The sequence below is a fragment of the Sitophilus oryzae genome, unplaced genomic scaffold (assembly GCF_002938485.1).
Source record: "Sitophilus oryzae breed Bouriz unplaced genomic scaffold, Soryzae_2.0 scaffold_465_pilon_pilon, whole genome shotgun sequence".
Taxonomy (NCBI): Eukaryota; Metazoa; Arthropoda; class Insecta; order Coleoptera; family Curculionidae; genus Sitophilus; species Sitophilus oryzae.
In genome coordinates, this window is record NW_022147046.1 from 7,063,208 (window position 1) to 7,080,571 (window position 17,364).

The window sequence follows — 17,364 nt, forward strand, 5'->3', positions numbered from 1 at the left end:
CATAAATATGCGCCTTTCAGATTTTTGAAAAAGTTCATGACTTTCATGGCATCTCGAAAAAAACAAATATCGGCTATTTTAAAAATTGTCTCTTGATGATTAAAAATTGTCGTGATTAAAAATTGTCTTTCCCATTATAAGCCCTTTTAGACAAAAAGTTTTGAGATAAAAGTTGTAAATAATCACATCCTTAATGATATTCTGTCCTCCGTTTTTTTCTATAGACTGTCATTTTTGACATATGACACAAATATATGTTTTTTTTAAAGGGAAACCATAGTTGGCCATAGCTTCATAAAAAGCGCCATTTTTTAAGCTTTTCAGCGATATAAGGTATAATATGTTTTCTTCGAAAAATTACTAAGTTATAGCCAATTCTTATAATTTTTAAACAATTTCACTTAGTTGGCCATGGAAACAAGTTTAATCGTCTTTGCTCTCCAAACCAAACCAAATTTTGTAAATTAAAATAAACAAAAACTGTAAATATGCATTTTTCAAATGAAGAAAAGCGTGTAGGATTATTGGTTCAAGTTTTCTTGAACATACATTTTGGAGGATACGTGGACCGGTGTTTTTAGAGAACGGTTTTCAAGACATGTTAGAAAAGTTAAATTTAGTTATAGCCAATTCTTAGCTTTCTTGACTAATTTCAATTAAATTGCATGGCATTCTTATTCTGTTATGATTTATAACTTATAGTCAATATTTTAAAATTTACACATTTACAGTTACTAAACGGTAGTTTACAATTTACATTACACAAACTAAAGCTAAAAAAAATAATATAACTACATACACTTTAAGTTATTTTAGAAAATGTTTAAAAAATCCGCCATTGTTTTGAGTGGCATCTTTTTAAAACTGAACTTTCTACCTATTCTCACAGAAGGACCGGTCGACTTAATTAAACTTCTCTCGTACCGCCACTTCGAGTGCCTCTCTTAATTCATAAGTTCTTTTTTAAACCTTATTGTTAACCATACCGCATAAAAAAAATCTAAAATGGATAGGTCAGGTGATTGAGGAGGTCAATCCAATTGGTCCTTCCTATCTCTGAGTTTGCATAATTATGATATAAATAATTTTTAACATTTCTTTCATTATGGGGGGGGGGGTCTTAATGAAAGTCATGTTGGAACCATTCTATTAATGTGCAAGTATCTACACGCTTTTCTTCATTTGAAAAATTCATATTTCAAATTTTTGTTTGGGTGTAAAAGCTTCACATTTCTGAGAGAAACGGCGATTGAACTTGTTTCCATAGCCAACTAAGTGAAATTGTTTAAAAATGATAAGAATTGGCTATAACTCACTAATTTTTCGAAGAAAACATATTATAGCTTATATGTATATATTATAAACATAAAAAGCTTAAAAAATGGCGCTTTTTATGAAGTCATGGCCAACTATGGTTTCCATTTAAAAAAAACATATGTCAAAAATGACAGGCTTTAGAAAAAAGCGGAGGACACAATTTCATTAAGGATGTGATTATCTACAACTTTTATCTGAAAACTGTTTGTCTAAAATAGCTTATAATGGATTTAGGGACAATTTTTAAAATAGCCGAAATTTGTTTTTTTCGAAATATCTAGTAAGCCATGCACTTTTTCAAAAATCTGAAAGGTGCATATTTATGACCCCACAAAACTGCAATTCTTTCCCCATTTAACCGACTCTCTATCTCCAGTAGTTTTCGAGATACCCATAATACCCATAGAGAACATCGTAGAAAACTCACCCTGTATAATAATTTATTAACAGTCATATAAATGTAAATAAAACGATGAAAAATGTCAATGTTACGTGAATATCATAACCAATTGTTGAGTTATGTCAACCTATTTTTCTATGGATACCTTTGTCAATATTTTTATTATACGAGGGAAATGTTGAAGACGCTTCTCAGCATTTTCAATGTTTTGAACAATAATATTAGCTGCCAAGTCGAAAATTATCAATTACTTATTCAGGAATTATAAAATTATTTCCAGATATATTTCCTAAAACATTTCGGGGATAGTGTAGCGGCTGTTTTAATACTGAATCATTATCTACCATAGGCAAAGAAATGTAGGCACTTCATATCTTTAATTTATGTAGTCTATTATAACGTATTTATTAGATTTATATTATTTCTCAGCTGGGACAATCAATTTTCCTTACATCAATATCAAAAAGTACACATATAACAGCATCGCCAGTGTCTTGATCTTTAATAGTGAATTCTAGTGCCACTGTTACCTACAAAAATTAGTAATTAATAAATTTTGAAATTAGTAGATATATTGCTGAGTAGTTGTAGTAGTAGTCTCCAAGTTATTAGACTGACTGAAAATGGTACATAGGACTGCAGAATGTAATGAAATAAAATGTAATGAATTTTAAAATTTTGATCATCTCACACACACTGGTCAAAGGTCAAGTATTTAATATTTTATAACTTTAAAATTATATCTATTTACTGCGTACTGTTCTAAAAGTGTCCATGTATATTCTTTTTGTAATTTTAAAGACTTAAATTTTTTTAAATTGTATTATTTGTATTGTGTATTTTTTGTTGTTTGTATTTTTTTGTGATTTTGTTGTTTGTGAGTGCTTTGTCGATGAAGCTGTTTTGGCTTTTTGCACAATAAAGCGTTGTTTGTTTTGTTTAAAAAAAAACTAGAAATCAGAGGATCAACACAACAAATGCGTAAAGGTCCCGTGGAACAGGACAATAGCTAGAGGCGCAACTAGGGGGGGGGATAGGGGGGCTTAGCCCCCCCTGATGGCTAGTGCGTCTCATATAAAATTGGTTTTAACCTCACATCAATAGTACCTTACAGTGATCTAAGCCCCCCCAAAAGACTTGAGCCCCCCTAAAAGTATATGTCTAGTTGCGCCCCTGACAATAGCCATCTCAAAAAATATACGCTAAATATACTTTTTGAAAATTAACGTTATGTATTTCAGTACAATTGATAATAATTAAACAACAACGTTACCTCAGGAAAAATATTTAAAATATCCATCGATATTTTATATTTAATGTGTTCATTTTTTACTATCGGGCACTGAGTGTTTTCTATCCCATCACAAGCATCATCCTGGTTCAATGGATACGGTATAGTCACTCCAGCGTAAGTAGCCAGAATATTAGGCTTCATATTTTCTAAATATTTTGCTAAAATATTAATTGCTTAATACTAATATGCTTGATGATAAAAATATGTAAATATTACGGGATAAAAATTCTAAGTAGATAGTAAACGGACACCCGGGTATACATGTACAAGGTGTTTGATTACAAAGCAGAGTCCCAGCATACATTGTAGTGTTTGGAAGTAGTGCTCCATTGTCACCTATACAAAAATAATTCTATAAATAACATTCGATGTCAATTTGTGAGCGCAATATACAGGGTAATTCGAACTGTATTCTGGAAACTTCGACGTATATTTTGCATATTTTGCAGATAAAAATAAATAGAAAGTTCGTATAAATGTACAGGGTGGCCCATCGAAAACGTTCCGCAAGGCATAACAGCCAGGGTATTTTTTTCTCGAAAAATCCAAAAACACGTCAATTTTGTTTGTGAGGGGGACACCTTTTGCCCCAAAAATGATTGCAAAATCTTCAACCCTCTAAGCGGGGGTGTCATCCCCCAACTTTTTCAAATGGGAAGGGGGTCAAGTGGCGTCGCAATGAAAAGGGCTTTCTATTCTCTATATTTCCCCACTTCGTTTTTAAAAATCGGTCGAGTCATTTTGAAAATATGAAAGACTGAAATTTGAAAAGTACTTTTTTTGCAAAAAACGCATAAATTGAATTAATTAAAAAAAACTTATCTTATTAATGAAGCTGAAAATGTTGCCCGTCAACCTCCATACAGTAATACAAATTATTTTCAACCCGTTCTAGAACATTCTGAAGAACTTGCGGGGTCACTTCGCAACAAACATTAATAATTCGTCTTCGCAGGTCTTCTAATGAGACGGGTGGAGTGCTATACACTTTACTTTTTATGTGTCCCCATAGAAAAAAGTTTAAAGGAGTCAAGTCGGGTAACCGGGGAAGCCACTCAATTGCACCCCTTCGTCCTATCCACCGAACGGGAAAGTTATTGTTTAAATAATTACGCACATTTTGAGAGTAATGTGGAGGTGCACCGTCTTGTTGAAATATTAGTTCCGCTTCAACGTATCCAGGATTGTTCTCTATGATGTCAGTTAGGGCTGGCTCGATGGTATTTTCCAGTAAATCCAAGTACATATCACCTGTTAGATTTCCAGGAAGAAAAAAAGGACTCACAATAGAATTTCTAAAAATACCAGCCCACACGTTCAATTTCTTAGGGTTTTGTGTGTGCACCTCGTGAAAAACCCTGGGGTTGTCCTCAGCCCAGTACCGACAGTTGTGCCGATTAACTACACATTTCAAAAAGAAAGTACACTCTACCTAACCCAATCGTTCATCCTTGTGACAAGTGAAAAAATGCGTAAACATCTAGAAATAATAAGAAAAAACAGCAAATTGATCGAAGGAATTTATCCTTATCATTTACCCTGATAAATGTTTAAATAAACTTTTCAAATTTCAATCCTTCATATTTTCTCAATGGCTCGGCCGATTTTCAAAAACGAAGCGGGAAAGTATAGAGAATAGAAAGCCCTTTTCAATGCGGTACCACTTGACCGCCCTTCCCATTTGAAAAAATTGGGGTATGACACCCCCGCTTAGAGGGTTGAAGATTTTGCAATCATTATTGGGGCAAAAATTGTCCCCCTCACAAACAAAATTGAGGTGTTTTTGAATTTTCTGAAAAAAAAATTACCCTGACCGTTATGCCTTGCGGAACGTTTTCGATGGGCCACCCTGTATGTCCTAAAAAGCTTAGTTTCAGAGATACGGGGTGTAGAAGTTCCATTTTTATTTCGATTTTTTCCAAATAATTTCTGAAGTAACGTTAATATTTGGATGAAAAATGATGTCTGGGTGTTCTTTGATATGAGAAATTTGGATTGATGTCAATATGTCTCCTACTTGTAGAGGGCGCCACCTACACATTTTTTAACTGGTTTGAAAAGTAACTTTTCGTCCGTACCTGTATAAAACTACCGAGTAAACAAATATACATTTACGACGTTTTTTACGTAAAAAAGATCTCTTGATAAAAATCGCTACGAGTAATGGTTCTTGAGATATTAGTCCAGTCATCTTAGGGGTTTCACCTCGGAATTCGAGATAACCGGCTATAAACTCGTATAAATCTTTATTTTAACATCCTAAAACATGTCTCAAAACCTACATATGATATCATGTGCGCGACTTGTAGATAACTGAAGTCAAAGGTAAAAAAATCGATTTTTTGCTCATTTTTTGCAAATATCTCGTTCCCTTTCACATTTACGCTATTTGTATTTTTTTATAATTGTAGAGGATAAAATTCTCTACAACTTTTGTTTCAGAATTTTTTTGTACCTCAAACCGTTTTTCAGATAGACGGCGGTGAGCGCGCAGTCTTTCATTATGTACGGTATCATTCAAGTTCAACATGTAGTCTCGGTCAAAAACACGCCGTATAAAGTCCGTTAATTATTGAAAAATATATAATTATAAATAATTTACATTTTTTCATAAAAGATCATATTGAATATAATATTTTTTTTCATAAATTATGTATATATTCATTTAATAACACTTACCTCTTTGTACAATTAGAAAATGATTAACAGAAATACTTTAATTACATTTTAATTATAGTCAGATTTATACTAATTACCTCCAGCTCCAGAAAATTTGCTGAACACAATATTCTGCAACTGCAAGAATGGTTGTGGTTCGCGATGTGGATGCAGGAAATCAGGGTTGCCGTGCTCTTTAGGTTGTGGCCAGTGTAATGGGCATGCTTGTCTCAATGCTTCACCCTATCAGAGTGATGTCAATGAAGATGGTACATTTGACCCCGAAATCCTAGAAGACTTGGAGACAAATGTCGTTGAAGATGAAAATGAAGAAGAATTCGAAATTCCACAATGACCAGACAACGATGATGAAGAAGAAGGAGAAAACTAAAAATAAGAACATGGAGTTCTTTTTATTTTTATTTAATTTTGTCTTTATTTTTATTTAATTATTATTAATTTTTATACATTAAATTTAATATTCTATTTTTATTATTTATATAATTTTTATTAATTATTTATTTTTATTTAATTATTTATACAGGGTGTCCCAAAAATAAGTGCAAATATTTTAACTGGTAATATATTTCGGCCTCAGAAACACGCCCATGAGGTATTTTTTGCAAAAAATTAAAAATTTGGAATTTTTTGAAAAAAATTTTGGATTTTTTTTATTTTAATTTAAAAAACTTAATTTCTTGATAATATGGCAACATAGGTAGTAGCTTAAATTTACATGAAAGAAAATCCAGAAAAGATCCTGTGGTTCTCCAAATAGAATTTAATGGTTTAAGTATAATTTTTTTAAAATTAATAATTTAAGAATTATCAACATCAGTAATTTTGATTTTTTATATGGGACACCCTGTATATTTTTAATTTATTGAAAAGAATTTAAAATTACCTTTCCAAAAATCTGACACACTTGATATTTTGCTCGATTCCTCTTCGAGATATAGAGTATATAAAAATTCGCCCGCTTTAAATAAGTAGGCTTTGAACGGCACCGGCTGTAATGCAAAAAAAATTCTAGCTGTGAGCATCAATTAAAGCGAAAATAATATTTGCTATGAGAGATGCAGAATTTTATTACAATTTAAAATATATTTAACCAACATCAACACATTTAAACTATATTTAATAACAATAAAAATAAATAGCAAACCAAGATGTTAGATTTTGCTACAGGTTTTCGACATATCAACCGTCTTCTGTTATGGACAGACGGGGCAGTTTTTGAACATTTCTCGCGGAATTCATTAACTCAGTGGGGGTGAAAAATACCCTCTCATAACTGCTAAGTATTTCTAATTCTTGTCTAGATTATACGGAAGAATAAGGAACCTTTATTCCTCCGCAAATATATCCATAGGATTAGATCCATAGGCACTAAGTCAGGCGGCCTCGATGGCCAACGACTGGGATCTTGGTTAGCTATTCAATTATTCTTGAAATTGGCTGCAAAAAGTTGCTGATAACTTCAGCGTTCAGAGGCGGTGCGTCGTCTTTCTGGAAAAATATGTTTTCGAGTTCCATTAAGGGCATATCATCAAAAAGGGGTCCAAAGCCTACTAGTTAAAAGTGGCTAACTTTTAAAAATTCTCTATTTCGAAGGGGATTATAACAAAATATCAAGTGTGCTATATTTTTGGAAAGGTAATTTTAAATTCTTTTCAGTTAATTAAAAATATAGAGGGTGTCCCAAATAAAAAATCAATTTTTCTGTTGATAACTCTTAAATTATTAATTTTAAAAAAATTATACTTAAACCATTAAATTCTACGTAAAACGGTGCTTTGGAAATGTTTTCATAAAAATACAAAATTTTCCATAGTAAAATAGTTACAGCGATTTGTTAAAAATGCACATTTTTGAAAAACACCCCGTAACTCCGAAACGGTAACAGATATTGATGTGCGGTTTACACCATCATGTTTTTGATGAAAATTGAGCTCCAGACACGGATATTATTTTTCGTCTACTTCCTATAGAAAAGGGTGTTTTCATTTAAAAGCGTCGAATTTGACCCACCCTGTACAAAGAGGTAAGTGTTATTAAATGAAGATATACTTAATTTATGAAAAATATTATTATATTCAATATGATCTTTTATGAAAAAATATAAAGTATTTATAATAATTATATATTTTTCAATATAACGGATTTTATACGGCGTGTTTTTGACCGAGACTACAGGTTGAACTTGAATGATACCGTACATAATGAAAGACTGCGCGCTCACCGCCCTCTATCTCTAAACGGTTTGAGGTACAAAAAATTTTTGAAACAAATGTTGTAGAGAATTTTATCCTCTACAATATTTATGATAAATACAAATAGGGTAAATGTGAAAGGGAACGAGATATTTGCAAAAAATGCGCAAAAAATCGATTTTTTGACATTTGACACCAGTTATCTACTAAGTCGCGCACACGCTATCATATGTAGGTTTTGAGACATGTTTTAGGATGTTAAAATAAAGGCTTACACAAGTTTACAGCCGGTTATCTTGAATTCCGAGATTCCTACCCTATTTCGACTAAGATGACTGGACTATATTTGGAATCGATATTATCAATACCTGTCGTCATTGACATAAATTAAACATGTTGACTAAATAGTTATTAGACTGACAAAGTTTCCGGAATACAGTTCGGACAACCCTGTATAATATTCAGTGTCTGTTTGGCGGCAAGAATCGCCTCTATTATACAATAATTTTGAAGAGGTCAATTAAAAAAAATGCTCAGAAAATTACTCTTAACAAATGAATATTTGCGTATTCGGAACAATGCTGGAACACGACCATTGATATTTTTAGTTGCGGCTTTTTGTCGATATAATCTTTTTATACAGGGTGTCATAACAATAGTGTATCGAACTTCTGCGGGTGATTCTACAGATAAAAAAATTGTGTGCACTAGAAAAATTGAAACTTCTTACTAAAGCTATTAAATTAAACGATTTGAAGGATATGTTTAAATTTGAAGGACATGTTTAAAAAGTGTAGTTAAAAATGATAAAAAAGTAATAACTATACAGGGTGGCGCACCTCATTCGCCTCGGTTGATTATACGAAAACGGAAAGATGTAGAAACAAAATATTTTATGGGTACATGTGGAGAGACAATGTGAATAATTTAAAATTATTTTGAAATATACAGGGTGTTTCAGAACTAAGATCCATACCAAAGTTATATTTTTTCTTATTGGATTTTTCTTATTGGCATATTTTCTGGATTCTTGGACCCAAAAAAAGGTATTTATTATAAGGGTTAAATATGTTTAAAATCTTTAGTTTTTGAGATATTTAAAGATCCTTAAATTTGCATGCTACAATAGAATAGACTATTAACACCCTGTACATTACTGTTCTCAGAATTAATTCTTATGCTGAGTTAGAGTAAGGTAGAGAAATAAACTTTACTGAAAAATGGTATAAGTTATTTAAATTTATACAGGGTTATCAAAAGTTGCTGATCTATTTTAAGGATATATTTTATCACAGATAACACATCAGATTTTATATAAAAACTTCGTTATTTCAAATGCAACAGCCTGTATTTTTTTAAATAAATCGAAGCAGATTCAAATGCTCTTTCAAACTATATTAGGGTTTCCTATACCTATCTAGCTCAGGTTTTGAATAAAAAAGCTATTTTTAAATAAAATTGCAATCAAGATGGCTGGTGTCGCCATGGCAATTTTCTAAAGACAGTTAGTAACTATTTTCAAAGTCGACATTAGTTTATGGAGATTATTATTTATAATTTATAACGGTTTACTTAAATTTACCTACAATAGTTTAATAAGTAAGTATTCATTATTTTATCAAGAAAAATAAAGCAGTATCTGCTGGAGGAACGAATAGATATGTTACTAGTGATTTTATTTTTTGAGAAAAATTATTGCTTCTTGGCCTCAAGGGTGCTCAAGGGTTTATGCTCAAAGATATCCAAATAGGAATCTTCCTGATAAGCGTTTCTTTGACAAACTTCTTGTCCTATTTCGCAGAGCTGGTAGTGTGGTCTATAAAAAACCTCTTAGGCAGAAACCTGTCGTTGGAAGGGAATAAAATAAATTTGCGCAGGGGCGGATACAGGAATTTATTTTAGGGGGGGGGGCCAAAATAAAAAGCAATGTAGAATATAGGAATTACGAAGGAACTACTTCTTCGTTTTTCTTGATAGAATAATATACACATATTTAATAAATACTATTTATTAAACTATTGTAGGTAAATTAAATAAAAGTAAACTGGTATATATTTAAATAAGTCCATAAACTAATTTCGATTTTGAAAATAGCTACTAACAGTCACTATAAACTTGTCATGACTACCTACCCCTGTATACATTTAAGGAAGGAATAACATTTTTCTGTAAAGTCTATTTCTCTACCTTTAAACTCAGGACAAGAACTAATTCTGAAAAGTAATGTACAGGGTGTTAATAATCTATTCTATTGTAGCATGCAAATTTAAATATCTTTAAATATCTCAAAAACCAAAGATTTTAAACATATTTAACCTTTATAATAAATATCTTTTTTGGGCCGAAGAATCTAAAAATGAAATAAAATACCGGGTGTTCCATTAGAAAAAATATAACTTTGGTATTGATCTTAGTTCTGAAACACCTTGTACATTTAAAAATAATTTTAAATTCTGTACATTACCTCCCTACATATACCCATAAAATATTTTTTTCTACATCTTTCCGACTTCGTATAATCAACCGAGGCGAATGAGGTGCGCCACCCTGTATACACTCACCGGCAAAAAAAAACCGGCTACTAAATAAATAAATAAATGCCTTTATTGTCAAAAAATTTTTCAATTTGTAGACAAAGGTAAACTAACAAACAAAGTAGAAAAAAAAACAAGGTACACAAACAAACAAACAAAAGATAATAATACATATAAATAATATAATGTTTTGTATTATCTTTTGTTTGTTTGTTTGTGTACCTTGTTTTTTTTTTCTACTTTGTTTGTTAGTTTACCTTTGTCTACAAATTGAAAAAATTTTTGACAATAAAGGCATTTATTTATTTATTTATTTATTTAGTAGCAGGTTTTTTTTGCCGGTGAGTGTATACAGGGTGGCTAAAAAACTAGTCCCAATTTCAAAGTTGGATTTCTCGCGAACCGCTCATTAGATTCTGATGATTTTTTTTTAAATTGTAAATTAATTCCTGCTTAACGGATACTACGTCAGAAATTTTTATTCCAAATTTATTTTTAGCATATACAGGAAATAACAATAAGACGAAGTTTTTTGCCCGAACACCCTGTAGGGTGCAGCAGCTGTAGTAGCTATTGCTAAATCAAATCACATTGTAGCTTCATCTTTTGTGAGCATTTTATTTTTTTTATCACATTATCTCTGTTGTGAAAAATGTGTGAAAAATACTTCGCAGGCAAAACCGCGATTCATCCGTGAAAAGAACTTTATTCCATTGCTCAATATCCCAATTCACATGTAAAGGCGCAAACGGAAGACGTGCTCGACGATGTCTTAGAAGTAGCTGGGGTCCTGTGGCAGGCCTCCTTGCAGACAAGCTGTTTTCTTTTAGTCTTCGTCGGATTGTTCTCTCACTGACTTGAGTTCTACGCACGGCTTGTAGCAGATATTGATTCTGAAACGCTGTAATTCTACGATTTCGTAATTTCATTCAGGACAATAAAGCGGTCGTCAATTGCATCTGTCTTCCGTTTTCTTCCGGGACCTACTCGTGATATTTCCCGTTTCCATATACCGATCCCCAGATTAAGACTGACCAGGGTAAGATGAGGCTACAATGTAATTTGATTTAGCAATAGCTACTACAGCTGCTGCACCCTACAGGGTGTTCAGGCAAAAAACTTCGTCTTATTGTTGTGCCCTGTATACGCTCAAAATAAATTCGGAATAAAAATTTCTGACGTAGCATCCATTAAGAAGGAATTTATTTACAATTTAAAAAAAATCATTAAAATCTAATGAGTGGTTCGCGAGAAATCCAACTTTGAAATTGGGACTCATTTTTAGTGGCCGTTTTTTTTTGCCGGTGAGTTTATAATAATTATTGTATAATTATATATAATATATATACCTTTAGAATAATTACAAAAAATACATCAATGTTCCGTAACCCAAAAACAAAGAAAAGTACAAGAAGGTATTAATATAATATGACAAGTGTACTTACAAGTATTGACAACAGTAGATTTAACAGAATGCACTAAAAATATTGAAATTATTCCACATATTAATATAATTTTGACCATTATATTTCCTGTTTTTTTATTTGATCAAATTAGAAATATTTGTATCTCACATTGTCCCGATTCAATGAAATTTATTATCAGTAAATATAAATTTAATCTTTTTGAATTTGATATTCAAGTGGATGTACGTCTGATATGTGTATACAGTATGGTTATCATATGATTTTCCTTGATTTTACTTAGAGAGACTTACCTCTGACCCACTATCAAATTAAATAATTGTAAATGAAAAAATCTCCTTTATTATGAAAAAAACAATGCATTAGTTTAATAACTAAAAGAAACAGTAAATTTTGCTTTGTCGTTATAATCCATCAGATCTAATATTTCTCTTTGATTTTGAAGCGAGATTATAATTTTTTGTGTTCAAAAAATTCTTCTTCAAAAGGTTGTCTCTGTAGAAGTTATGGGAGATGAACTGCCAACTGTCTTTCCACCTTTTTGGAGGTCTTCTCGGCTGTCTCTTATCCATGGGTTTCCCATCAAGAGCTATGCGTGGTAGCCTGTTTACTTCCATGCGTTTTACATGTGCGAACCATTTTCTTTTTCTTTGCCTACCCCATCTTACGACGTCCTGTATTCCAAATTGTTGTCTGATATTTGTGTTTCTAATTCTGTCTCTTCTAGTCTTCCCCATTACCGTTCTTAGGTTCTTCATTTCAGCGACTCTTAACATGCTTTTGGTTTTGTTTGTTTCCTCTCGGATTTCTATGCCATATGTAATTATTAGTCTTCAAATTTTAATTATGCTGTCTGTTCACATGGGGGGAAGGGGTTTGTCCACACTATTTGCCTCAGACATCCAGACATGGCAGTTGCTCTGTTTATTTGGCTTTTCAGATTTTTCTCTGGATCATGGTGGCACGACATATCTATTCCTAGGTATCTAAACTGTAATACTTGCTCAATAATTTTGTTTTCTACTACCAGTTTGCAACTTACCGGAAAAGTTAAGCATTTAGTTTTTTTTTCTGTAGTGTAAAACTTGGAAAATAAGTTGGTTATAATAATGGTTTTATAATTCGGAAACTCTCTATTTATTTATCTAGTAATGCTAAAATACTCTATTTGAAAGTCGATTAGAGAAAATAGTATGATTCATTAGCAAGTAATGCAAAATATTTACGATCCGGTAAAATTGTGATGTAAGAGGAGGCTTAGCTTGCCTGAGGCGAATCAGTAGTAGATAGGTCGGCCGACTGTTGTGTTGTGTTTTGTCATAGTGCTGATATTTGGGGGTTGAGAGTCTTTTGACTATAAACGTTGCAAGTACTGTAAGGCAACGGGTCGTTTGACCGGAAGAAAACCTCTTGTGACGTGTGACCTTTGTTGCCTTCGAGGTTGGTCTTGAGAGCTTGAGGTTTCCCTTGTCTTCTCGATTGACACGATGCGGCGTTGGGGTAGTGAGCTACCCCAAACTATTCGATTGGGATGCGAATCTGTTTAGCGGCAGATTTGCGTCCGGGAAAAGTCCCTATACTATTTCAGGTGACACTAGCTAGTTGTTGAAGATGATTAACCAATATATAACCGAATGATATTTGAATTAGATGGAAAATATGGAATGGGATATATTGAATAGAATATATCAGGCTAGGGGGCGGAGTACCCCGGGGTGAGTCTTACTATTTAACTATCAATTTTATCCAGATCAGTAAATGTTTGTTTTGTTATTTTCATGTACAATGAGAGAGTGCTTGCCAATGACCAACTAAATGGATATTTGAGGTGAATTTGATTGTGAGACCCGGTTGAGTAAGCCCCAGAAATAAGCGATTTTACAGTAGAGATAGTCATATTTAATTCTCGGCTTACTTGATAGAATTTATTATGAAGCTGTCTCTGCATATCGTCCTCTGACTCCGCGATAATAGCTTATCATCAGCGTAACGCACCATGAAAACTCTGTTGTGTCCCATTCGATAACCGACATTCATCGAGGGCACCTTTTTTATGATAATATCCATTAAAAGATTGAATAAGAAGGGACTAAGGCTATCTCAATGTCTAATGCCTCCTGGTGTTGGTATGTCTCGTGTTACTTGAGTTGTGTTATCGATATTTATATAAAATAAAAAAGTCTGTGGCCGGCTGTAGCCCGCGTTAGTGTGTCGATCTGCGGAGCAAAAGGTACTGGGTTCGATCCCCAGCCAGTACGGTCGCTTTATTTATTTAAATAAAAATATGTATTTATCTAAATAGAGTGACCAACGAGCCGCCCCCTCAAGGAAGGCAATGGCAAACCACCTTGAGTATATTTGCCTCTCAAATAGTGCCGTTCGGATTCGGCGATAAACTGTAGGTCCCGTGTACTTGTGAAATACTGATGACACACATCACAAGTACATGCGAAAGGTAGCCGACGCTCTATATTGAGTATGGCACTGTAAGAAGAAGATATAAAATAAAAACTCTTGAGGTGAACCTATTGTTTGACCGGGCTGCCATGATGACTGCTTGAGTTACTCAGTTTACCTATCGACCACACAGGCGGAGTTTCAAAAAAAATAATCTGAAGTAGTCTGAAATCTTAATTTCTTTACCAAGTAATTAATTTTACTTTTTAGAAGGTTCCCAAAAATTTATAATACACTAGGGTGTGCCGCAACACTAGACACCTGTCGGCAACGGCCTAGCTACGTTGAAACATCGGTTCCCATTAGAACACCGAAGTTAAGCGACGTAAGGCGATACTGGTGGATGGACGGGTGACCGGTTCGAAACTCTGTATCGTGCTGTTGTCCGAGGGAAAAGTGTAAAATCTATTGATACACACTGCTGACTCACGCCGGTTCGAGGCCGGATAAGATCGGATATCTCGTGACCATGATATGGCCGAGGACCGTGGTTCGGATTCCGCGTAAACAAAATAGGCCCCGTCCAGATTAGCCCCGGCAGCAAAAAGGAGACGTTAACTGAAATATTTACTTTACTAGACACCGGCTATTAAAAGTATATTACATACCGAGGAGGGAAGTGTTTCATTACTGTCGAGAATAAACTAAATCAATAATCAAGACAATAATGAAAACTTTCCTCCGAGGTTTGTATACTATTTTATGTACAACCACATCATTAATTAAAAAATACGGACAGTATTTTATTTTGAAAAGAAAACAAATATGCGAAAATTTGTCGTTTTCTATTTTGGCATTTCCATATCTATAGTTACCGGTACTAGTGGTTGCTATGGCGCAAAAGGTCAACAGCAAAACAATCAACTAAGTGACAGTTTTGAATTTCTCGTTCACTTTTTCGAGTTTATATAACATAGAAAGCCAGAATGTTGTCGGAAAGTTCTGATAATGAAGACTACTTTAATATTGGTACTCCACCAGAACTTAAAGAAGCTGCACAAAGAGCAGAAGCCAGTTTACTTCCAGACAAAAGTAGGGGGCGATATGAAATAGCATTTAAAGTATACGAAAAATGGTGTGCCGAAAGAAATGCTAAGAATATTGCTTCGGACACAGTCTTGATGGCATATTTTAGCGACATGGCAAGGCAGAAAAAGCCGTTTACTCTTTGGGCTACGTACAGCATGATACGGACAATGCTAAAATTAAGGGAAAAGACTGACATATCAAAATATCACAAACACGTCGCTTTTTTAAAACGCCCGAATGTAGGTTTTACTTACCAGTACATTTTTACCAGGTAAAACTTGGAGGATTTTTTCACGAAAACACCTCAAGAATTCCTTCCTAATTAAAGTAAGGTAAAGTAAGTTTTTAAATGTTTTCCTTTTCTGTTTTTAAATATTTCTTTTCATTGTTTTAGGTTGCGCTTATAGTAGGTATGTCTGGGGCATGTGGAAGTGATGAGCTACTGAAGATGAAAACTACGCATATTAATATTTTAGACAACAAAATTTGCATAGAAATTCCCGATACAAAAACTTATAAGAGCAGATCATTTATGATAACTAACACAAGTTGGATAAAAATTGTGAAAGAATTTATACAGTTACGAAAAGATATTGAAAATGAGAGATTTTTTGTTCAATATCGATTAGGAAGGATCTCCTTCCATTGTCAGATACAAACAAAAACACAAACAACCCTTTGGATATAATTACTATATCTAAATTTCCGTACAAAATTGCTAGCTTTTTGAAACCTCCCAATGCGAAAACCTACACAGGTCATGTTTTAGACCAACAGCGGCTACGTTGCTGCTAAATAGCGGAGCTGATATTTTACAGCTGAAGCGTCTAGGGGGATGGAAATCCAGTGCTGTGGCTGAGGGTTATGTAGATGTATCTGTAGCGAACCAAACTAAAACCGCAAATATGATATCTTCAACTACATCGTTGCCATGGTTTTCCTGTAGCAATTCAAACTCTTTACCTTTTCTAAGTTTTTGCAGCAGTGAAACCTCAATGAGTGAAACACATTATCAGGGCGGCCTCTTAACAATATCGGTTAACGCGTACAATAAGTCAAATTTGACCATTAATTTCAACAAATAAACAGGGACGCGCCGTCCATATGGGCAAGGTCGTGCGGCGCACGACGGCGCCAAAGCCCTAAAGGCGCCTGCGGTCACTGACTTTAAAAAATAATAAAATCATTTTTTAGAACTTAACAAATTAGCATAAAATTTAAGTAATACTTTTATCTATGAACGCCAGTGGTGAAAATATATTATCCACCAATGTTGAGCGCCGCGCCGCTGGTCATTGGAAATTTTGGCTTAATATTAAGGTGCGTATCGGCTGCCCGCGGCTGCCTCGCAAGCCATGTTCGCCCGCGGCAAACCAATTATCTGCCTCGCGAGCCAAACTTTTGGCATTCATTTTGTAGTGCGCGGCGGCCTCGCAAGGCAACCGCTCCAGCCTTTCGCGTAGTTGTTCGCAAACTGCTACCATGGACATTCGTGCAAGAGCAGCAGCTGCTTTCATTGTAATTCATCACATCATTAAAAAAAACGAAACGAAAAGTGCACATTGGTCGATGAAGAAAATGTATAGTAATAGGATGCAGTATGGTATTAGTAGACTTATGGACGATATGCGATATGAAGCCATTAATGACACAATAAAAAATTTCACAAAGATGCCAACCAGAGATTTTGCGCAGTTCAAAAATATTAATTGAGCCATACGTGAAGAAAATGGACACTAACTTCCGAGATGTGATTCCAGTTAGTGAAAGATTAGCTATAACTTTGAGGTTTCTAGCCACAGGAGACTCATATACTAGCTTGCAATACCTTTTTCGAGTGTTAAAACAATCAATTTCAAGAATCATTCCAGAAGTTTGCGACGCATTATGCGAAGCTCTGAAGTATTATATCGTTCCATGCATCTTGCCTCAGCGACTTGTTATGGTAGTGTGGATATTTGCTGTTCCAGAGTAATTCTCTAGCACCATATAATTGAATTAGAAGTCAGCACTTTTCATTATCCATGGTTAAAACTGC

The 17,364-nt window shown here is 33.8% G+C and overlaps 1 protein-coding gene across 1 annotated transcript; it reads right to left on the reverse strand.

Moving 5' to 3' along the window:
- Positions 1–2,079: 2,079 nt before the first annotated feature.
- Positions 2,080–12,009, reverse strand: LOC115885949 (NPC intracellular cholesterol transporter 2-like). The gene is made up of 4 exons (XM_030904987.1): positions 11,862–12,009; positions 3,228–3,347; positions 2,991–3,169; positions 2,080–2,247 (listed from the first exon to the last, which is right to left on the reverse strand). Exons 1-4 carry the CDS (start codon positions 11,938–11,940, stop codon positions 2,143–2,145), a joined length of 483 nt encoding a protein of 160 aa, XP_030760847.1. The 5' UTR covers positions 11,941–12,009; the 3' UTR covers positions 2,080–2,142.
- Between the last annotated feature and the right edge of the window lie 5,355 nt (positions 12,010–17,364).